The sequence below is a fragment of the Thermothelomyces thermophilus genome, chromosome 1 (genome assembly GCF_000226095.1).
Source record: "Thermothelomyces thermophilus ATCC 42464 chromosome 1, complete sequence".
In the NCBI taxonomy this organism is placed as follows: Eukaryota; Fungi; Ascomycota; class Sordariomycetes; order Sordariales; family Chaetomiaceae; genus Thermothelomyces; species Thermothelomyces thermophilus.
This window is the reverse complement of record NC_016472.1, coordinates 5,796,281-5,817,786: the sequence shown is the minus strand read 5'-3', so window position 1 is coordinate 5,817,786 and position 21,506 is coordinate 5,796,281. Positions and strand designations below refer to the sequence as shown.

The window sequence follows — 21,506 nt, the reverse complement described above, 5'->3', positions numbered from 1 at the left end:
TGAACCCCAATCTGCCCAGCGCAGGCAAGGAAGGGATCTGACTCCGTGACGTCGCAAAAAGGAATTGAGAGTCCCTCAAGCACCCAGTCGGGGATTAGGATGCGTTATCGGAAAAGAGCCATCGGGTCAGCGTGAAAGCCTGGGCGCAGTGCTTGTTCGTATCGAATCAGGTGAATTTCTGCTAAACTCATGGTCTGAACATTGGCATTGCGCCAACGGCTAAGAAAAGATCCGAATCAATCGAGTCGAAATGGCCGGCCAAATGGGAGTTGTGCACTTTTCCCCGGATCGCGCGATATCTCGTGTCATGGGGGCCGAAGAAGCAACGACCAATGTCAGCAGCGGCCGAGGCCGACTGCCGCGCGGGCGGGCCGCTTTTGTGAAAGACAACCCCATTACCAAAGTTGCCCAGCTCCCAGGCCGGCGGCACGGCACATCGCCCCGAGGACCCCTGCCAGGGCCAGGTGCAGGCTTGCGGTCCTTCCTGGTTCACCAACCACGCGCACCGAGAGGCGGACACCGAACAGGCGGCATTTGCCCTGGCCTCGGGCGGCGGCTACGGGAGCTTAGATAAGCCAACAATGGGCGACCTCTTCGGGTTTGGTTCTCCACTTCGAGAGCGCAAGAAGGATTGGAATGGACTGATTGGCGGCGGCCCTCGCTTGAGGTGGCCTTTGCGCCTGGAGAGCGATCATCCAGACGACTTTCTGCCTGAACCCGAGGCTATTGCCCTATTGCCATCCAGCGTCGCTTCATTTTTTGCTTCGTTCTTTCCCACTTTGTCTTTCCATGCTATAGGCTCGGAAAGAGGGCTTCTTAGGCACAGCAGCCGAATGAGCAAGACTCTCGGCCCATGAACCTCGCCTGCGCTCGTTGGGTGGTAGAGGAAGACCCCTCAGGCCTCACTGGCCTACCCCACTTCAGAGACTCTGTTCTGCGACCCCGACAGCGCCCGGGGAGCAACGCCCCGCCGGGCCCTGCATCGTGAAGAATGATGGGTAGGGTTCCCTGGAGCAACGATGAGCACGGGATCTCGGCCTGCCGTCGCGATTGCTGTCGATGCATTCCTTATTTGCGCCGTGCGCTCACTCTGACGGTTTACCTCACAGGCGCGACTTTTAACGCCGCAGAGCCCGCGGCAGCTGATGAGCATGATGCTGCTGGTGCCGTGCAAAACCCGACTGATCAGCTGCACTATGCGTCGCATCATGGAGTCACGGATCCCATGGACCTCGACTTTGACCTTGACGCCGCTCTGTGGGCGGGCGACTTGGAACTTGCGGTCAGTCAACAGGAAGCTCACATGGGCGTCAACTACGGGCCGCTCGAAACTAGCATGCCCGCCGACCTTCTTTTCGTCGAGGATGAAGGCGTCCTGCCAGCTGCTCCAGACTACAGCGCTCAACCCGCCAACATGCCGCAGCAACCTTCTGCACCGCCCTCTACGCGCGCCGTCTTCCCGGCACCCCGTTCAGACGCTGGCTCGGACGATGCAAGGTTGCCGGACGAGGGGGGAACGCCCAATGGCGTAGCCCGTCAGCGATTGCGCCGGCAGTTGTCGCTCCTCTCCAAGGGCTGGGCTGGGGATGAAATCAGGTTCAAAAACTGCGACGCATCCAAGGCCATTGTGCTGCACTCATTGGCTATGGAGCTAGGTCTGGGGTATAACCACGACGTCAGGAGCCGCGAGGTCTCCATGTCGCGCCTCGAACCCGCTCAAGCCGCTTCCAAATCTCGGCAATGCGCAGCCCATCCGTCCTCCTCGTGTTCCCGCTCATCCACCGAGCTCGATACGACGCTGTGCCTCCCAGAACTGCCAACGGTGCCCGAGTACCAGGTGTTTAACGTCGCCTCCCACGCATCCCAGGAACCAAGTTCTCAGCCTGCTCAGCCAAAGGGGACAGGCACCGCCGTCAATCAGCAATTGATGCGACGGCCAAGCTGCAGCGAGCGCATCAGCGACTCGATCAGCAAGCACGTTTCAACCCTCAAGACTTCCATCTCCAAGAGCGGCGGCCGGCGAGGGCCCCTGACGGAAACTGGCCGCCGTGACATGAGGGCTCTGGAAGCGGCCGGCGGTGCTTGTTGGAGATGCAAAGTTCTGCGTCGCAAAGTAAGCCCCAACCATGGCTACCGCGCCTTCAGGTCTGCAAAGCTGATGATACCGCATCAAAGTGCGACCCCGGCAGCCCGTGCAGGTGCTGCCTGCAGAGCGTCCCGATGCCTCACCTCGGCGAGGATGCGCCTCTTTGGCCTCTCATCGGTTGCCGGCGGGGACCCCTACGCAACTCCATGCCACCTCAACTCCTCTGTCCCGAACCGAAGCCGGAGACGCGTGGCGCCTCAGGGCTTCCGCGGCGGTGCCGATCCGTGGACATTGCAGAGCAGTGTCTCCTATCTGCAGAGAGCCAAAGACTAGCCGACATGAAAGCCGTCCTCGAAGGCGCCGGCCATAAACTCTCCATCACCGACCCTGCATCCCAAGCCCGATTCATATCGTTCATCGAGGCGGGGAGATACCGCGATCGCACTTCCTTACAGAGAAGTTATTCATCGGGAGGCACCTCGGTCTCCTACACCGAGCTGATTGCTATAATCGCATGGGAGCTGGCCGAGAACCCGGCTCTATTGCCGGCGCTCGAAATCAAATCTTGGGAGAGCTTCATGAACATGCTGGAAACAGCATGCATCTACGAGGCGGAGGTTGGCCAGGTAAAGTTCACGCACCACGGGCGATGAATGAATTGCATCGCTGACTGTCGACGTCCCAAGACATCCCTGGTCATCATGTCCATGGTCTGTCTCAGGCACTGCCTCGAGGCCCTGCGGCTCCATTCGGCAAACCTCCTCTCTCCGGGCGAACATGAGGACTGCGGTGGCGGGCAATGCCAGGTGGAGTGCATTCACAGCCTGCGTACCCAAGTATCTGCCTTTGTCGACGAGCTGTCCTCCGTCATCTTCAACAAGGAGAACATGCGAGACAGGAGGTGGTGGCTATCGACCTTCTACAGCCTTTACATCCAGAGCTATGTGCGCCACGCCTTGATCATTATCGAAAAGCAGCTTCGTTTTCAATCGTCCGACGACGTCCCCGCCGAGGATCTCACCGCGACCCAATATATGCATCTTCCCGCCGTGCTCTTCACGGCGGCATCGGCCAAATACGATCCCCTGCTTGACGGACGGCTGCAGTACGCGTTGACGGACAATTCCGTCATCCCGGAGACCTCGGTCCCGGAGCTCCATCACGCCTCGGCTCGTGTCGCGTGCGAAGTCGACAAGTGGCCCGAGGCCGGCATCCGGACTCCCTACCAGTTCCTCCGGCGGCTGCTTCAGATTGGCTCGCTCGACTTTTTTGACTTCGGTCTGGAAACCACGGGTCAAAGGTCGCCGTTGTCTCTGGCCTCTCCTTCCTCCGTCCGTGGTATTAAAGTCGGGTCCCCCGTCTCCTTGAGTCCCAGCACGTTCGAGGATGGTCTCGGCTTCCCCAGTCCGTCCGTCGGTCAGGGGAAGAGGGACTCGTGGAACAGCCGTTACTCGGCACAAGCGTCGACGAGGTTCTCAAACTTGAGCTCGGATAGCCTAGCGCGAACTATGTCGACGGATGTAACCAGTCTGTACGAGTCATCCTTTGCTGCCGTCTCCTTCTGCGGTAGCGTGGCAGACCTGAACGGTGACGTGTCCGTCGACCTCGCGACCATCAACCCGACCGCGCTGTTCTCTGCGCACCACAACGGGTCTTCCCAGTCGCTCGATCAGGTGATGGCGGAGAGTGCTGCCGCTCGGCACGACGGGTCGGCTGCCGGCTTGGGCATCGTCGCTGTGCCCACCTTTGTTTGCAACTGCTGTCCGCGTGCCCCGCGGCATTTCCACACCCGCGAAGAGCTCACGTAAGTCTCTGTCCGCCAACCGTATAATAATTGTCGCACCAAGCCACCGCTAATTAACCCAATCTTGCTCTTCCCAGAAACCACGAAGCAGAAAAGCCGCACCCCTGCACGCAGTGCAAGAAGCGTTTCAAGTCTCCCACCGAGGCCGAGCGCCACCTCAACGCGATCCACCTCAAGGCCGATTTCTGGTCGTGCAAGGCCCTCGAGGACCCGCTGCAGGCCTACCACACGCAGTCGTACCAGGGCACGACCTGGGACGTGTGCGGCTTCTGCGGCGGCGAGTTTGTGCGCAAGGACGGCGACGATGGCGTCCCTGCCCTTGACCGGGCGGAGCTGGTTGCGCATGTCGAGTCCGTACACCGAATAAGCGACTGTGACCGCAACAAGAAGTTCTACCGCGCCGATAATTTCCGGCAACACCTCAAGAACACGCACGTGGCGCTCCCCGGCAGGTGGCTCAAGGCGCTTGAGAACGCGTGTAGGAGTACTGCGGCGAGAGAAGGCGGGCTGGTTTGATGTTTGTGATGATTGGGAAGAGTTAATAATTATGATGTGTGGAACGGTTTGTCTCTGATTGCGGGAGTTTGGATAGAGAGAGGTCTGTGGGAAACGGTCCGGATATAATTTAATAATACTTACAGATATCTGCCTCTTAGATTAATTAATGATTGACGAATATTATGTCCGAATAGTTAATACTACGCCTATCCCATCTACGAGCATTGATTCATTGTGCTATTATGCCACCGCTCTGCACCGTTAACTCAATGATTACGATAATTACAGCGGATCGCCGGTCTTTGGTTGTTCTGATCGGTGACGCCACTAGCCATATCCTTTATCCGCGAAAGAGAGTGTCAGCTGAGTAACTACTGCCGGGAAGTAGCAGGCATCAAGATGGGTGTCGTAAATCGCTGGAGAGGGAGGCCGCGTCCATTCAGGGGTTCCTTTAATTATTAATAATTAGTGCTAATGATCCCCTCCTTCGCGGCAGGTTTCAATCGACCATGAGTGACTAGTCCTCTCATCGAGGGGGGGAAGCTCGGACATTTGAAGTCTCGATAGTTTCCACCCATGTCAGAAGAATACCTGCCACCATTATCATATTCCGCGCGAGAGGCATGTGAGCAGGAATGTCCCGGGAGGACGGGAGAGGTTACAGGAAAAAAAATGTATATACCTCTGAATGCGGAAAATATGTGCAAAGAAGGTTGAGTAGGCGTCAAGGCAGAAGCCGATATGAGTCTGCCAATGTTCCTCCTCTCCAGTCCCCGTCTCCTATTAATATCATCTGGCCAAAAGGGGAGGAGATTAATTAGGGGGTGATGGACGTTGGCCATGCCATCCAACAAACACTCCTCTTCTTCTTCACCCTTTGCTTGCCACCACCCCCCCCCCCCCCTTCTCACCCTATTTATTATCCTCTCCCGCGCACACTGCTACCAACCACACCGCCTGTACAACGACACAACAACCGCCCGCCCCTGCGGCGCCGTCGGTCGTGTGGTCATTCTACAAGCACTGGCTGTAGTAGTCGTTGGTCTTCTGGCAGGTCGACCCGGCCGCGCACACGGTGCAGCCGCTGTAACCCTGTCCTCCGCACTGGCCCCTGCACAGAAAAACCGTCAGTCATTACGAGACAAAGACCGAATGTGGAAAGAAAGAAAGAAAGGGAAAAAATTAAAAAAAAAAGGGTTGTGGTGGGTTTTTTTGGGGGGGGGGGGGGGGGGTTAAGAGACGTACCACTTCGCGACGGTGCAGCTGGAGGGGCTGGTCGGGCTCGACGACGGCTGGGACTGGGCGGTGCTGGTGGACGGCCTGGTGGTGGTGGTGGTGGTGGTGGTGACTGGGTTGGAGCCGCCGCCGTTGTTGCCGCCGCTACCGTTGCAGGTGAAGACGGCTGGGCCAGGGACGGTGTAGTTGTGGAAGTTGTTGTAGATCTGTGTTTTTTTTTTTTTTTTTTTGGTTGTTATTCGGTGGTTAGCTTTGTGGGATCTCGGCAGCAGATGGTATTGGGGGGGGGAGGGGGCAGGCTTGGAGAAGAGGGAATCCGTTGATGGTTATGAAGGGGAAGGGAGAAAAGGCTCACGTTGACAGTGTAGCCCGGGTCGGTCTCCTTGAAGGCGCCTGGGATGGAGACGGTCGGGCCGGGGTTGGCACTGCCGCCACCAGTCACGGTGATCTGGGCACAAGAGATGTAGAACTGGGGGATGCCCGCGGGCCAAGGGTTGTGGATGCCGAGTTGCTGGATGCGAAGCAGGTAGTCGCCGGGGGGAATACATTCCGGAATCGTGGCGGTGTAGTCAGCTGGACGGAAGGTTTCGTTCGGTCAGTTGCGGGCTCCAAAGTCAAGGAGAACTCGAGGAAAGGGGAAGGGAGGGGACGGGAGGGAGGTGTAATTACATACACGCCAAGGTCCAGGTGGCCTGGCCGCTGCTAAAGTCGGCACCTAATATTGATCAAAACGGTTAATTAGTCGTGATGTGCCACAAGTGGCTATAATTTGAAAAAGAAGAGGGTTGGTTTGCGTACCCCAGTCCTTGATCTTGAACCAGCCGCCGCTGCCGTCGTAGTCGGACGCGCTGCCGGGGGCCTTGGACATGTAGCTGGATGCTACCGTCAGTGACTGTTGTGTTTCCCAGACAAGCAAGTTTGGAAGGCTCCGGGGCATGCTCACATCGAGGTCGGGCCCTGGTGGTAAACGGGCGTATCGGTCGTGAAGGTGAACGAATCGCCGGCGCGCACCGTGACGGTATCGGTGCCCGCACCGGTAGCACCCACATTGCAGCGGAGGTCGTTGGACGTCAGATCGGTCACGGGCGAGTTATAGTTGGTGTTCTTGCGGATGTACTGGTACACAGCGTGCTTGACGCCGCCCGTCGTCAGCTGCTGAAAGATGTAGTGGGCCGAGACATCGCTGACGGCCAGCGAGAGGGCGGCGGCGCCGAGGAGTCCCTTCATCGTGATGTCGCTGCTCAGAGGAGTGTTTTCTCCTTTGTTGGGGGTATTCTGGAGGGTTGTTGGGCAGGTTAACAGGATTGGACAAGAAACAAAGGAAGCCAAGAGCAAGAGCGAGGTGATAATCTTATATAGACACGAGAGTACACTTATTGCTAGGAGGGATGGCACTAACTAGGTGCTCTCTGCTCCTTTCTTTCCGGGTAACCGGGTTTAACTCTTCAAGTCATCTGCTAGGCTGCTCGGCTGCTAGGTCAACAAGGAGGGTATAATCATTCCGTACGCCGCACACTACACCATGACAAACCCAGGCGGCAGCGGGGACATTGCAACGGCAGCAGTGACAATGTCGGCAGCCCAACGCCAAACGGGCCGGCTGCCGAGACCGCTTGGTTGCTCCCGGCCTCTGGGCAGCACTCGGGCTTGCGCTAAATACGGAAACCCACGGACACCTCTTGTCCGGATACCTAAAACGGTGGATGTCATGGGCATCTCGCCCAATCAGGACCGAGTCGGATGGCTCATATTTAGCCGCCAGGAGGGTTGCGTTCGAACACACCCCACATACCAGGAAACCAGGAAACGGTCCCAACAGAACCCGGTCTCAAAGCTGATGGTCAGGGGGCCACGCCATGCGTTCAACGTTAAGGCCGAGAGACCATCTCGATAATCCCCCTGCTCGGCCAACAGTTTCAACTATACCAAGAGGCCACCGAAGGAGTGCGATTTTCAGGATACCCAATGTACCCAATGCCGACCCGGTTCCTGGAACGGCCTGCAAATTAAAAAAAAAAAAAAAAGGTGGGAAGCTCCGCAAGGTACGTCAGAGGCGCCAGCGAGTATGCAATACATAGTGTTTGCACTTTGGTATATACTTGCGGTATGTAGGTTTGACATACTTCAGGTATATACGCCGTGGACGAAGAAGTGTGCGTAGCATAATTAGTGTTGTGTCCGGGCGGGGCGAGAAGGATCTGGAACTTTTGCCTTTTTCACCGATCATCCTCGCCAGGTCTCCCCGAGGGTTGCAGCTGTCTGGTGGTGGGAGAGTTACTTATTATATCTTCCTCCAGCTGCCTACGTTGGTAGACCTAGTTCAGACACTCTCTTACCCGTGTCTGTTCTAGAGACAGGAAAGTCTTAACTCCCTGCTCAGCGGGCTCATCCTCTCCGTAAGACAAAAGGGGAAATAGAGAGCAGGGTGATGAAAGGAGTTGAGCAAGCCATGTTGAAAGCAAACTCTTGCTGTGAAAAGCTAACTCTTGCTAGCATAATTAGCTTGTATTCGAGAATGTCGATTAGATAGTAATGGCTCCGAGCTTGTCATCTTTTTGCCGAGTCTAGTTTCTAGTATTAATTACCCATCCCAGGGAGGCAGTACCTTTCATATTAACTGATCTAATTAACCTCGGCCGCCCCGGCGACAGACTGAGGTCGCCTCACCGCCCCGACTCCCAAGCTCTCGCGCCCTCTTAGGATATTAATACAGCTCATGATGCACTTGCAATAACTTCAAACCCAGAGCACCGCCAAAAACCAGGTAATGTCTGTTCTTTGCCTGTTCAAAAATGGACAATAGCGGTGAAAAACACCATCTCCAGTTGTCAAGAACAATGCCTCGATGTTTGCTCGGTTCGAAGGACCCCAGGGGTAAGGGTTTCCCCGTGTCCTATTACCCGAGCGGATGGTTATCCTAGACCGACGGGAAAGGAGTAAATGGGAAAAGGGGTGGCGGACGAGCCAGAGAAAGTCAGCAACACCGATATCAAAGGCGAAGAGAAACAGACTGCGAAAGCTGAAAACCCGGCTTTCTGGTCGCGGCAACTTCATTGCAAGCCTTGATAATTATTAAACTATCGCGAGCTCCAGGAGCTGTAATTAATTACCTAATTAATTAATACCTTACCCTTGGCAGCGTGCAGGCCTATACTCGCCTCGGAATAATTGCACCTAGTAAGCAATTAACCAACGGTGTAGGTTTCGTTGCCATGAGAGTGAATTGCAAAATAATAAAAGGCAAAATGGCACTCGCAGCATGTGGTTTGACTGATGGATTGAGGGGAAGGACCGCCGTCGGGAGGCGCCGTAAACTTGACGTCATTTTTGATCGAGTTGCCCATCTCACGTAACCGACGGGCAGAGCGTATTGAATCTCGGTTATGCTCGAGCACTGTAGAGGATTTCCAGGGTTCTTATTGTCTTTTTTTGTAAAAAAAAATGCAAGGGAAAGTGGGAATTTCTCGGCGAGCTCGGATGATCGTCTTGCTCGCCTAGCGTTAACTGACTCACGGGTGGAAAGCGGTGGATGCGTGAACACCAACCTGAATGCACGGCAGCAGTGGCAGTGAAACATTGGATCTTGAGATGTTTCACTTGGAAGCGGCAGCCCACAATAATTACACGACGAAGGTGGAGCCTGGCAAAGCAGGACAATGGGGCAGAGCTCTTGACGATCAAGGAACGAGCCAGAAGGCATATTCGGACACTGCCTGGCCTTGGTTATAATTTTCTCTTCATTCCCTGAAATGCGGTTGTTTGGGGGGTGAATTATGAAACGAAACCTTTTAAGATTAATCCCTCCCACGAAATGCCTGCCGAGGGTGATTCAGAATCCTGGCGACTGTGATTCTACGCCTCGTGTCGTAGGCAAAGGGATGCCTTAGGAGATCCCGACACTACGCGGCCTCGTCCGGGTATCGGAATATTATGTCGGAATCCGCCATCGACATCGCCCCAGTGGGAGACCACGTTTTGGTTGATCATCCACCAGATGGCGGACCCGGCGGGCTGGGCGACGATCTGGCAACCCCGGTCGGCGACCCTGATCTCGAGCCCCAGGGGGGTGGCGGGTCTCCAGCTCGATGGCGTGCTAAGCCTCGACCGGTTCTCGTCCCATATCCCGTGCACATTGGCCTCCAAAACGATATCAGGATCCGGCGGCGTCTGGCCCTATACCTACGTCTCGCCCTTCTATAATACACATACCTCTATATATATATATATATGTATCCATCCCGGGCCGTTCCGATGAAACCTGGCCCGCTGTTCTCTCTAAAATATAGCTTGTTCTAGAGGCCCGGTGGCGACCCACTGATAACATTGTCGAAGATGTGCTCGACAACGTTGCAAGCTTGGTTGTAGTGTCACTCGTCGAGAACCTATATACCGGCCCGCCTGTGGAACAGAGTGTATCTTAGCGCCTAGATATCCGAGGCAGTGCTAGATGAGCGGTCGATGTTAACCTTAGGAGCCAGAGATGTAGGCGAGGTACTTTGGTTAAAGCCTAGGTTCGGTGGGATTCCTAGTAGCAGTGGCTTCCCGAAGTCAATGATCTGGTCAAAGTTATCTACGCACCGTAGCAGGATAGTAAGGTACGAAGGGCTAAGATAGGTCAATCCAGGGGTTAGACGACTTGCTTAGGTACAGATGTCATCTTGCGGTTAATAATAGGGTATACCTTGTCTCGGACGCGTTTTCACGTGCCAAACGCAGTTACGAGCTCAAATAAGCGTATAGGAGGCGTTGAGAGTAGTGGCAAGGAAGGAACAGAAAGAGTGCCTTGTTAAACTATCTACAAAGGAGAGAAAGAGCGATATAAATAGATAAAGGAAAATGATCTATGTGCTGATAAGCATATAAAGTGGCGTGCATCGCTTATGGCTAGTGCCCTTGAAGCTCAGTCGCTTCTGACATCACTTAACTTGTCCGGGTCGGGAGGAGTACCTAGGACCATATTGGCTGCTATAGAAGTCTGTAAGCGTATAGTATCGCTTCTAATCTCGCTTTCGGCGTTCTCTCTCTCTCTGTCTTACTATTATCATCCCGTGACTGCCTTGGGAAAGCGAGACAGGAAGTGGCCAGGTCCTCTCTTGTAGATCCAGGATAAGATATAAAGTAGTCGGCAATGCTATCCTATACTAATCTTCCCAATCTCTCTCGACCTCTATCGCGTCTTCAAAGGCATTGCTGGTCAATTCTTCATTTGTTCCATTTACCCCCAGTCCTGTCTGTCTTTCAAGTTCAACCGCTGGCTGTCAAGGCAGTTAAACTGGCATGTCTGGTTATGCCCGTTTATTTGGATGAGATCTGGATACAAAGCGCGGATGGTTTCCGCTTCCAGGAGAAAAAAAAAAAAGATTCGACGCAGCGATCTGTCTCCGGGCACCTTTTGAACACCATCACCTACCCTCTGCCCCAGCCCACCATAAAAGAAAAAATCATTAAACTACCCCTAGGGAGCAAAAGAGCAAAATGTCGACATGGAACAGGCAACTTCCCGTCTCACAGACTCCTCCGGGAAGGCTCGAACTTCCAACCTCCTGATTAACAGTCAGACGCGCTAGCCAATTGCGCCACAGAGGAATGAGCTTGTGGACTGTGATGTGGATCAGCAAAGACGAGCTGGTTAAATCTGTCCCAGTTTCCGATTTCCACTTTCTCAGCGGCCTTCCGATGTAGCTCGACCTTGAATCTCTTTGCTTCTTGTTCCCCCGCAATCGTGAAGTAGTGTTTAAATAAAGCTGTCCTGTTTACCATTCACAATGGAGATCCCCTTGAACGACTCTTGTTTGATTCCATTTGCCTATCAGGAGGAATTGGCATGGCCTCTAGCACTCTAGCACCGAGACATGGAGGAGCTAGAGGAGGGGTGTGTGACTATGATTATAATTAGGTAATAGTCAGATCTGTATTCAATCCAGATTCAGCATGACCATCTCGGACGTGTGAGTTATCGCTCCCTCAGGCTTGTTACACCACCGTGCTCAGAAACCCGGCTCAGCGCAGCTATTCTCGGATCATGGCGGGCAAGTATCTATGAACCATTCTCTCGAGTGCACGCATGTGTAGATACTTTGACTAATAATATGACCCCTCCCTTCAGAAAGGTTGTGTTGTGCTTTCCCCGGTTTCCAAGCCATCCTGGTACCGGGTTTCTCATCTCGGTCATATTAATGTGACCTGCATTGCTACAAATCGCCGTAACCCACAAGGCGAGGGTTTGGTTTGCAGACTCACGCAACCCCATCTTGTCAGCAGACGATCCCTCGAGCAGCTTCCCCGCACCTCGTTGCCATCCCGTGTGTAATTATGTTATGTACCCGCCCTGTCGTGCCAACGTTACCACGCTGAGGTGTGTCGTTGCACCGCCCGCTCCGAGCGGTACCCTGTCCGACGCCGTTGCTTGTTTCCATGTGACCCCGAAAGCCTCGCGGAGCGGTCTAGCCCTTATATCTCAGCATCAGACATGGTAATTAAGTTGATGCCACGCGCTCGGCGGACGACGGCGCCTCTGTCGCATGATACGCTTGTGTCATGGAAAATAAATGACCTCGGCTTATCAACGTAGAGAAGAAAAGAAAAATGAATCAAGAATAAAAAAAAGACCTTAGAAACGAGCGAAGGAAAGTAAAAAGGGACGAAGAAAGAAAATACGGTTAGAGAACATTGTACGGAGTAATGAGACATTTCAAGCACACAATATGTTCGCTGGAGAATGATGCAAAGTGCCGAAAGGGATCAGTCAAACACCTTCCCAACAAGGTAATGGATGAACTCTACGCTCCTTGGCGGTGAGACGTCCGGCAGCGATCAAGTGATGGAATGCCAAGCGGGGAGAACGGTGAGGGGAGGCAAGAGATAGATCAGCGATGCCGCGGGAAGAACAAGGGGGAGAGGGGAGGGAGGGAAACGACTTCGAACATCCCGTCGCGCAAAGTGCTGAACGAAAAATAAAAGCGCTTGTGGATAATTAATATAGCAATGTTACCAGAACAAAGTTGTTTCCGGATCAAGCGACCGTAGTAACCCTCCCTCCCCTTTCGATGCAGACAAACGACAAACCAAAACCCCGGAATCTTCCTCACGTCAGCGTAGGGCTAGGTAAATTACCTCCCTCTCTGGATGTAAGGAAAACTAAGGTATGTACATACTTATTAGGTACCTTAGGGACCTAGAGGTAGTAAGTAATAATTAATAGACCTGTACCTCACTCACCCTTAGGTAACAAGGTACAATAGCTTATGAAGGAACTCGATAGAACAATACCGCCCCATAAACATAGCAACCCAGGGGATAATTAAGTAAAGCATCACAAAAACAGGCAGATAAAGGCAGGGTGGTAGTGTTTTTTTTTTTTATTTTTTTATTTGGCCCTCGCACGGGCGGCCTTGTAGAGGGCGCGGATGTCCTCGCGCCAGCGGTCGACGTCGACGCGGACGACGCGGCGGTCCATGGTCAGGAGGCCGTTGACCTCGCCCTCGACGTCGGTGGTCTGCGTGTAGACGGCGCCGCTGCAGGCGTAGCGCTCGACCTGCTCGCGCAGCTGGGTGAGGAGCACGTGGGCGCGGTAGTGGTACGACTCGAGCCCGGCGTGGATCTCGTACGTCTCGTTGATCGTCCTGACCGCCCCGTCGATGGGCCAGAGGCTGATTATTGTTGATTTCAGTTAGTGGGGTTGCTTGGTTTGGTCGAGTTGGTCCGTCATTAAATTTATTGATTGCAGATTGCATTGCTCGCTCAGCAACATCCACTTGTGCGCTCCGCCCTTGTTCCCTCTGTTCTTCCTTCCCCACTTCCCCCCGCAGTGAGGTGCTTCTGCTGATGCCATTGTTGCTGCTGCTGATCCTGCCCGGGGGAAAGAGGGATACCTTGAAGGAGAGCGGGAGAGTGGAGGAAGGGAGGGGGCACACTACACAAACGGCAAGAGGGGAGGAAAAGAAAAAAAAAAAAGGGGGGGGGGGGGGTTGGCGCCGAGGGGGGAAGGTACATACTTTTCATCGGCTGGGCGATGACCGATCCCTCCGAACTCGCCCTGGAAGCCGATCCGGTTCGGGTCGAACGGAGACGACGGCTGGGAATGCCAAGGCGTGCCGCACTGCGGTTCAGCATATTTATGATTGTCCTGTTGGGCATGTCAAGGTCAGCCCAAGATGCACGGTAACTCCATACATTACCTAGGGTGTATATGTGTAGGATAATTAGGGGAGGTAGGTGGGTATATCGATAGGGAGGAGGCGATTAGGTAGAGATTAACTTACCGAGAAGTCGCCCTGCCAAATAGAAAATAATTAACCCAAGCATCACAGCATTAGTCCAGGTCCAATCAAAGGGGCAAAACACGCCAAGAAGTCTTCTTGTGAGATCAACGTACCGCACCATGGTCGTGCCAGCCCGTGACCGAATCGATGAGCCTGGTCGGGTCGAGCTCGCGGACGCGGTCGGTCAGCGCGAACTCGGGGAAGTAGTCGGTTCTCTGACCCCAGCCCTCGTTGTAGAGGACCCAGGCGATGATGGACGGGTGGCTCTTGTGCTCGTTGACCATGATCTCCAGCTGACGCTCGAACTCCTTTTGCTCCGCGTCGGTGGGCCGCGCGTTGGTGAACACCCTCCTGCACAGCCGACGTCAGTCACACCCGCTCACACGCAAACAAACACACTGACGGTTAGACGGATGGATCATCCCCCCCCCCCCCCCCCCTCCTCTTCCCCTCCCCCACCTCACTGAGCCAGAGTCCGACCCCTCCCACAACAGAATCATTTTTTCAAACGCAAAGGGGGGCTGCTCACATTGAGGGCATGTCCTGGAAAACCATGACTCCGAGCCGGTCGCAGGCCTCATAGAACAGGTCTGGCTCAATCTTGATGTGTTTTCGGACTTTGATTGAATAATTAATAATTAATCAGGTTAGCCCCGTTTTTTTCCATCCTTTTTTTTGTTTGTTTTTGCATAATTATTTGACGTCCCGGGGGAAGAATAGGCGACCTACGCATGTTCATCCCCAGGCTCTTAATCACTCTCAGGTCGTAGACCATGGCTTCCAACGTCGGTGGGGTGTAGATGCCGTCCGGCCAGTAGCCCTGGTCGAGCGGGCCGAACAGGAAGACGAACTCGCCGTTGAGCAGGGGGCGCTTGATCCCGTTGACCACGCCGGAGGAGATGGTCCGGAAGCCCGTGTAGCTGGTGACCTCGTCCGCGCCCAACTTGACGGTGACGTTGTACAGGGTGGGCGAGTCGGGCGACCAGAGGTCGGGGTCGGGCACCCGGAGCGTGAACTCGCGGTCCGAGACGCCCTCGTGCTTGGCCCCCACACCGCCGTGCGGAGCCACGACCGAGATCTCGACCGGGGTCTCCTTCTTGGTCCGGCTGTGGACGGTGACGGTCAGCTTGCCGTCCATGTCGCCGGCCAGGTCGAGGCCCGAGATGAAGTTGTCCGGGACGCTCTCGAGCCACACGGTTCCCCAGATGCCCGTGCATGGCGTGTAGAAGATGTGCGAGGGTCGCTTGGTCTGCTTGCCCTGGGGGATGCTCTGGTCATCCGTCGGGTCGAAGACGAAGACGTGGCTAAACTCTGCTGTTAGCCCGCTTCACAGATATTATCTAGAAGACATTTCTCTCCTTCTTCTCCGTTTTCCTCATCTTTTACAGTTCATCGGCCTCTTTTTTTTTTTTTTTTTTTTTCCCTCTTTATACTTACAGCTCATTGGCACCGTTCTCAGCAAGGTGATCGGTAATGTCAAAGGTGAAGCGAGCGTAACCGCCGCGGTTGAACCCGACCTCCGCGCCATTGACGTAGACGGTGGCCTCGTAGTCGACCGCCTCAAAGTTGAGCAGGACGCGGCGGCCCGACTCGGTCCAGCGCGGGGGCACGGTGAAGTTGGTCCCGAACCACATCCTAGTGACCTGAAAACTCATATCCATAATGCCGGAGATACCGCTCTCGATGCACGAGGGAATCAGAACTTCCTTCTCCAGAGGCAGCTTCGGGAGGGCGCCGGCGTCGGGAGCGCCTTGGGTTGGCTGGTATGTCCAGATGCCGTTGAGCGTCTTCCAAGCATCGCGGCGGAGCTGGGGGCGAGGATGCTGCGGCCAAGGGTTCGTGCCCACATCTTTGGTCCACGGCGTGTCGAGGGGGGGAGCGCGAAGGCGGTACGGTTCGGCCGCTTCGGCGCACGCCAACAGCAGGCCGAGCGACACAAGAGCAAGCCGCAGGGGGAGATACATCATGCAAGACTGGGGTTCGTATGCAAGGTGAAGGGCGAAGGAGGGCGGTATTCCGGGTAGGATGAAGACAGGACGGGGCTGTCAATATATTCCCCCCCCCCCCCCCCCCCGGTAGAGTGGAGGAAGGGAAGAGGGGAGGGGGACGAGAGTGGAGAGGATGATGATGAAGGAATGAAGCCATGCTCGGTGCATCACCCCGTCTCATAGAAGACCTGCCGAACTTCCGATGGACGCTGCCATCCACCGCCTCTCTGGGCAGCGACGCCAAGTGAGGACTGAGCCCGCATTGTTCGCCTTGGCATCGTGGAGACCTTGAATGAGGAGGTGCCAAGCTAAGTGAGAGAGCAATGCAACACCGGAGGTCCGCCGTGGAGTTTGCTCAGGTGATGTGCTCAATCACGGGGCCTTCACCTGAGCTGCGAGAGAAAAACCCAACTGACCAGGTACAGGCCGAGTAGGCCCAACGAGAAGCATGGGAGGGTTGTTGGTGGTTGTCTTATTTGAGCTTCCTAGTTCGGGCCTATCACGCGCAAAGAAAACCGGTCGGAAACGGCTTGGCGACAGTGAGGTACAGTACATACATACCTATTACATAATACATAATCTGTACATACATGTCTGTAGGTATGTACCACGGAGTAATCCGTACACTACAGCTCTACACCATGCACACATAGGGATTCCTTCGCCGAACGGCAACAGAGTCCGGAATCCGACGAGATTGCTTGTAGATGGCAGGACGAGAAAGTTCGGGTGATTGGTGCGACCATGCCACCTGTGTCAGTCCCGCCCGGTTCACTTGGCAAGCGAAGGGAAGGGGGCATCAGAAAAAGGTTTGATTTAAAAAAAGCAAACAACTAACATGTGCTCATAGGTCCAGAACTGGCGGGTGAAACAACTTGTGTTATGTACCTGCTTCGTACCTTGATAAGGGTCTCAAATGACGCTGCGCTCAGCAAGGTTCAAGGTGCTGTACCTTAGACAGCCGCTATTTTCCCTGGCAGGAAAAGTGACCAGGCTCATTGGAAAGTGTGGTCCGGTGAATGATATTCCCGAGTTAATAGTGCTGTTTTCTTCAATTTTCGACTGTAGTATTTTATATTTGGACATTCAGTAACGCGAAGTCATTACAAAAATGGCTGTACTGAGGTTCCTGTTTTGTATATTAAGTTGTATATTAAGGGGGGGGGGGGGGGGGAATCTAGCAATAAACCTTTTTGAACGCTTAATTAGAAACTTCCTGGTTTTGAGGGGCAGGGCGCGGGGGATAGGCACAGGTTACATGGTAGGGAGGTATCTCCCAGGTAGGTAAGGGAGCGAATCATACCTGATTTGGGAGTACCTTAGGTAAGATGGGTGCAAGTACAGTGGGGTGTCAAAAGTCTCATGCCACCCCACCTGTCCCCAGCCATCTACATTTTTACCACCAGACTTTAATACAGGATATCTCAACAGCCACAAATTGTATAGGAAAACTGTTTACATTAGATAGTAGCCCTGGTTCCAAGCTTCAATATTTTATATACCACCCCCTGGCTCTTTTGACTGCGGCCAGCCGACGTGGCATTTCCTGGATCAGCTTGTCGATTAGCCCCTGATCAATAGCCTACCACGCCTCCCGCAGGCACTTAGTAAACTCTTTAATATCTAGCCTATTCTGCCTTAAATTCTATAGATCTGGGAACATCGTATATAGCCTCCGTTTAAGAAAGGCCTATATATGTTTAATAGGGTTCAAATTAGAGCTATATATAGGCCATTTAATCTAGAAAATCCCCTATACTAGGAGTCACTATTTGGTAGATTTATAGATATATATAGGAGCGTTATCTTACTAAAAGTGTCGAGTTCCATTATAATAAGGTAGAAGGCCCTCTTTTAGAGCCTTCTAGTATAACTAGGCTATATATCCATAGTATAGAGTGCTTAGATCCCTCTCTAGAATAATAAGCTTACTCTAACTACCTACCTATATTACCCCTTATACTATGATCGTAATATTTGCCCTTATATAGTTCTTTAAGTTGACAAATCCGCGGTTGTACTTCTTAGAAGGAAAACGGAATACCTAGGTAGTCAGATTTGAGGTATTATTTTAATAAGAATACTTATCAGAAAAGATAGTCTAAGATAGTTAGAAATACTAAAAAGAATCACTATACTATACTTAACTTATTTAAACCAATTCGTTAGTTTTTTCTAACTAGTTATATATAAAGTTATATCTATCCTTTACTAGCTCTTTTGTCAAAGGAATCCTCCTTTTTGCTTGCTATTTATATAAATAGTATACTTAGAGGAATCGTCAAATAGTTAAAGGTAATACTTTCTTCCTAATCATATTAATAAGGGCCTTCCTTGCTATATATCGTTCCTTTTTAATCATCAAAAGAATATATCACTTTTCCGAAGGCAAAAGAACCTTAGGACGGCCGCTTCGAGGTGGAGACTTAAAAGTATTATAAGAATTCCAGAGTTTAATGGTATAGTGGATAGCCGGTCGAGATACGCTAAACAGGGTTACTAGAGATCGCTTGCTATATCCTGTAGATGTAAGGCTACAAATAGTAACTCGAATATAAGGGCTTAATTCCTTATCACCGTTATGGTCAGCCGTCAATTTGGATATAAATTTGTGTAGTTTGGGCTTTATATTGTAGAGCTGTAGGATGTAGAAAAGAAGGTTGGGTACGCGTCTCTGTCGTGGAACGCGTTTATGTGGGTGGGGTGGCAGGGGACTTTTGACCCCTGACTGTACATACCTCTTTATGCGGGGTTGTTCAGATCTTGACAGACGAGAAACGCGATGGTACCGCTACGGTTCTTCCAGCCACACCTAATCTCTGGTCCGTTCTGGTCACGCTGGTAATTGAGATGAGCATGATACTAAAGAGTGACACCTTCGGTCCACGTTAACCCCCCAAAATCTACCCGCCGGGAAGTGACGAATAATAAATAAGGAGGTAAGCACTGACTAGGCCGACTGACTGCCGGCGCTGAGCTGGGCGCGATGTAACATGCCATCAGTGGAGCGGATCGAGTGCCGAATACGCTCGGACAGCCCCCAAACCTCAAAAAAGAGTGGGATAATTATGTCCTTGACAATATGTGCCTTTGGTCGCTGCCCGTCTCCACGTCCGATCTACTAGGTTCAGTTGATCTATACAGAAGTGCCAGCAATTTCTCGGTTGGAGTGCTGCAAGCCCTCAAGGGTGACTGGATGGAAGTTCGAGACTGGTCCTGGCGGTCCTCGCGTCTGCCAAGCCAACGAGACGCACGCGAAGATGACCTCGGGCAACCATAAAGTTTTCAATGCCGGCAAGCCACACCCAAAACTCGAGAATGTTGACGATCTCAAGGCAGCCCTAGCCAAAGTCGGGGTTCTCTGATTTGCTTTCTTGATCTGCTGGAAATGATGGAGCAGCCCTGGGCTGGTTGCAGTATAGGATCTCTATTGCTTTGGTTGTTGCCATGCGATAGTCGCTGATTGGTAGCCATTTGGAGAGAGGAAGATGTAGGACCACAGAGCAGCTTAGGTATTAGACTGACATCTCAATCTTGGTTGCTGAAATATCAACCCTCCGTGACAGACCCGCGAGTCCTTCCCTTCGCTTAAGCGACGGCGAGGCAGACGCAGACCTGGGAAGGAGCTGGCTGGCGGAGACCACGGCGCGTATCGGGCAACTCGATGAGATGTCGCCTTGCTGTTGGTGGTGCCAGGACGCTCCGTCCTAGTTTCCCTGCTGGTGCCAAAACTGGAAGGCTGGTGGTGCAATGAAAGGCAAACGCAAACCGGGAAATGTGTAGTTTGTGTAGATGCTTCAACTGTTGTAGAAGGCGAGGCGAAGAAAAGAGTGCTCTGTTGTGTTGAAGGAGATGCGGAGGCGCCATCTCCCGAGGCACTAATCTACCAGGGCACTGTGGGTCGGTGAGGTCTGACCGCTCTGTGGGGGTAACCCCCGCAACAGGTTGCAAGTGCTCTGTGACAGAGGGCATGATGGTCGAGCTCCTACCGCCAGATCCATCGAATTCAAGTATCACCGCTCAGCACCTAAACATATTCTAAGGCTTACGAACTTTAGCACTTTTCAATGCTCTAACGGAACAAGGAACAATGCCATGGCGACAAGGTACTCGGAGTACTCTGCTGTTGTAGAAATCGACGCCTTCTTTCAAAAAACATCAGCAACACGCTCCGGATGCGACGCCAGAGCACGGGAGCTTACTGGCGGCAAGGTCGTCCCTGTTGAAGTCCAGGGCGTCTGCAGCTACTCTGTTTATGCCGGCCCGGAACTGGAATACGTTGTTCAATTTCGCCTCGAGTCTCTGGCGCTCAAGACTGAAGTCACTTCTCTAGCGACCGAGATTTACGGGTCACTTGTACCGACGGTGTCCTTCGAAGGGAAAGTAGGGGAAGATGGGGAGAAAGAGCCAGTCTACGTCTACCTAATGAGCCGTCTGCGTGGAATGACCCATCTAGACTTTATTCTCGCCCATGGCTTCCCGGAACACTCACTCGACAACCTTTCCTGTCGCCGGAATCTGATCGGCGATATCGCGCAGTGCGTTCGCAATGTTAACACTTGTTAAACCCCGAAGCTGATGACCACCCGCAGCTTCATGGCTCTGTCTTGGAAAGCCCCTCGGCCAGTCAGCTCAGAGTATCGTGACACTTTGCGGCAGACTTATGTTAGGGATCTACGACTTTTGCAGGCTGCGCTTCCCTCCCGGTTCCGGTCTATCATTCAGACCTGTCTCAACTCGATAGACGACATCCTATCTCTACCCATCGTTCTTCTCCATCGAGATTTTGGCTCTTGCAATATCATAGTCGACGAAACGACATGCCATCTCGTTGGTGTTGTTGACTGGGCGGAAGCAGAAATATGTCCATTCGGAATGAACCTGCATTCTCTCCAGTCCCTAACCGGGAAGCTTCATCTGCGAAACGGCTGGACGCGATTCGAGGACTACGACGCTCTACAAGATGTCTTCTGGGAGAGGTTTAAGCAGGAAGTTGGTGGCTTGTCTGGCGATCAGCTCCGGACGATCAAGTTGGCAAGGGCCTTGGGTCTGTTATTGTCGTCTGGCTTTACTAGCCGTCTTGGGAACGAGCCACGACCAGTGCCGATTGGCGACGACGAGCATGGGCGCTACAACATGATGTCACTAGATGGATTCCTTATCAATCCGCAAACAAAGTTCGATGGTTTGGAGTACTAGGACTAGAAGTACCTCCGATAATCGTAGCTCTCGTGTCAGATAGGCATAAATCCGAGTTAGAATTGGCTCGACAGCGATGCTGGGTCTGTAGAAGCTGTCGTCCCATCTCGTTGGAGTTCTTGACTAGGCGGAGGCAGAAACATGCCCATTCGGAATGAACTTGAATTCTCTCCACATAGCACCAGCACTATTTCCTGTCGTTCCAGACGCAACTCCGATTCTCGTTCCAAAGGTATAGAGAGACAGCAGGGGAGAACACAGTACGAGACGATACGAGGCAGTCAGGACGCACTACACTAGAAGGCGGAGCGTCTCCCTGACGGCACGCCCATCTCTGATTCGCCCGCCCTGCGCTGACCAGCTTTGAGGCTATACAGACCCACCGCCGTACTAGCCAGCCAGTATCTTGGCGTAGCGACTTCGCGTCGGTCAGT

The 21,506-nt window shown here is 53.2% G+C and overlaps 4 protein-coding genes and 1 non-coding gene across 5 annotated transcripts; 2 read left to right on the top strand and 3 right to left on the bottom strand.

The window, feature by feature from the left end:
- Positions 1–722: 722 nt before the first annotated feature.
- On the top strand, positions 723–4,626 carry MYCTH_2297159 (uncharacterized protein). The gene is made up of 4 exons (XM_003659707.1): positions 723–2,113; positions 2,176–2,712; positions 2,773–3,890; positions 3,968–4,626. Exons 1-4 carry the CDS (start codon positions 1,226–1,228, stop codon positions 4,404–4,406), a joined length of 2,982 nt encoding a protein of 993 aa, XP_003659755.1. The 5' UTR covers positions 723–1,225; the 3' UTR covers positions 4,407–4,626.
- Positions 4,627–5,048: 422 nt separating this feature from the next.
- On the bottom strand, positions 5,049–6,921 carry MYCTH_110651 (glycoside hydrolase family 61 protein). The gene is made up of 6 exons (XM_003659706.1): positions 6,568–6,921; positions 6,423–6,496; positions 6,298–6,339; positions 5,980–6,197; positions 5,634–5,830; positions 5,049–5,499 (listed from the first exon to the last, which is right to left on the bottom strand). The coding sequence occupies exons 1-6, from the start codon at positions 6,849–6,851 to the stop codon at positions 5,403–5,405; spliced, it is 912 nt and encodes a 303-aa protein (XP_003659754.1). The 5' UTR covers positions 6,852–6,921; the 3' UTR covers positions 5,049–5,402.
- A 4,215-nt stretch (positions 6,922–11,136) lies between these two features.
- On the bottom strand, positions 11,137–11,210 carry MYCTH_t8. The gene has a single exon. It is a non-coding gene; the product is annotated as a tRNA-Asn (tRNA).
- Positions 11,211–12,579: 1,369 nt separating this feature from the next.
- MYCTH_114497 (glycoside hydrolase family 2 protein) lies at positions 12,580–15,849 on the bottom strand (the record flags this gene model as incomplete). The annotated part of the gene is made up of 5 exons (XM_003659705.1): positions 12,580–13,273; positions 13,619–13,749; positions 13,999–14,236; positions 14,611–15,189; positions 15,323–15,849. The coding sequence occupies 5 exons, from the start codon at positions 15,847–15,849 to the stop codon at positions 12,991–12,993; spliced, it is 1,758 nt and encodes a 585-aa protein (XP_003659753.1). The 3' UTR covers positions 12,580–12,990.
- Positions 15,850–19,968: 4,119 nt separating this feature from the next.
- MYCTH_2115324 (uncharacterized protein) lies at positions 19,969–21,072 on the top strand (the record flags this gene model as incomplete). The annotated part of the gene is made up of 2 exons (XM_003659704.1): positions 19,969–20,411; positions 20,466–21,072. 2 exons carry the CDS (start codon positions 19,969–19,971, stop codon positions 21,070–21,072), a joined length of 1,050 nt encoding a protein of 349 aa, XP_003659752.1.
- Between the last annotated feature and the right edge of the window lie 434 nt (positions 21,073–21,506).

What these genes read in the sequence shown, in the direction of transcription:
- MYCTH_2297159 (XM_003659707.1), top strand. Translation starts at nt 1,226, where the DNA reads ATGGACCTCGACTTTGACCTTGACGCCGCTCTGTGGGCGGGCGACTTG. An exon ending in ACGAGGCGGAGGTTGGCCAG is followed by an intron (nt 2,713 to 2,772) that starts GTAAAGTTCACG and finishes CGACGTCCCAAG; the next exon opens with ACATCCCTGGTCATCATGTC. An exon ending in CACACCCGCGAAGAGCTCAC is followed by an intron (nt 3,891 to 3,967) that starts GTAAGTCTCTGT and finishes TGCTCTTCCCAG; the next exon opens with AAACCACGAAGCAGAAAAGC.
- MYCTH_110651 (XM_003659706.1), bottom strand. Translation starts at nt 6,851, where the DNA reads ATGAAGGGACTCCTCGGCGCCGCCGCCCTCTCGCTGGCCGTCAGCGAT. An exon ending in CACCAGGGCCCGACCTCGAT is followed by an intron (nt 6,497 to 6,567) that starts GTGAGCATGCCC and finishes GGTAGCATCCAG; the next exon opens with CTACATGTCCAAGGCCCCCG. An exon ending in GTTCAAGATCAAGGACTGGG is followed by an intron (nt 6,340 to 6,422) that starts GTACGCAAACCA and finishes GATCAATATTAG; the next exon opens with GTGCCGACTTTAGCAGCGGC.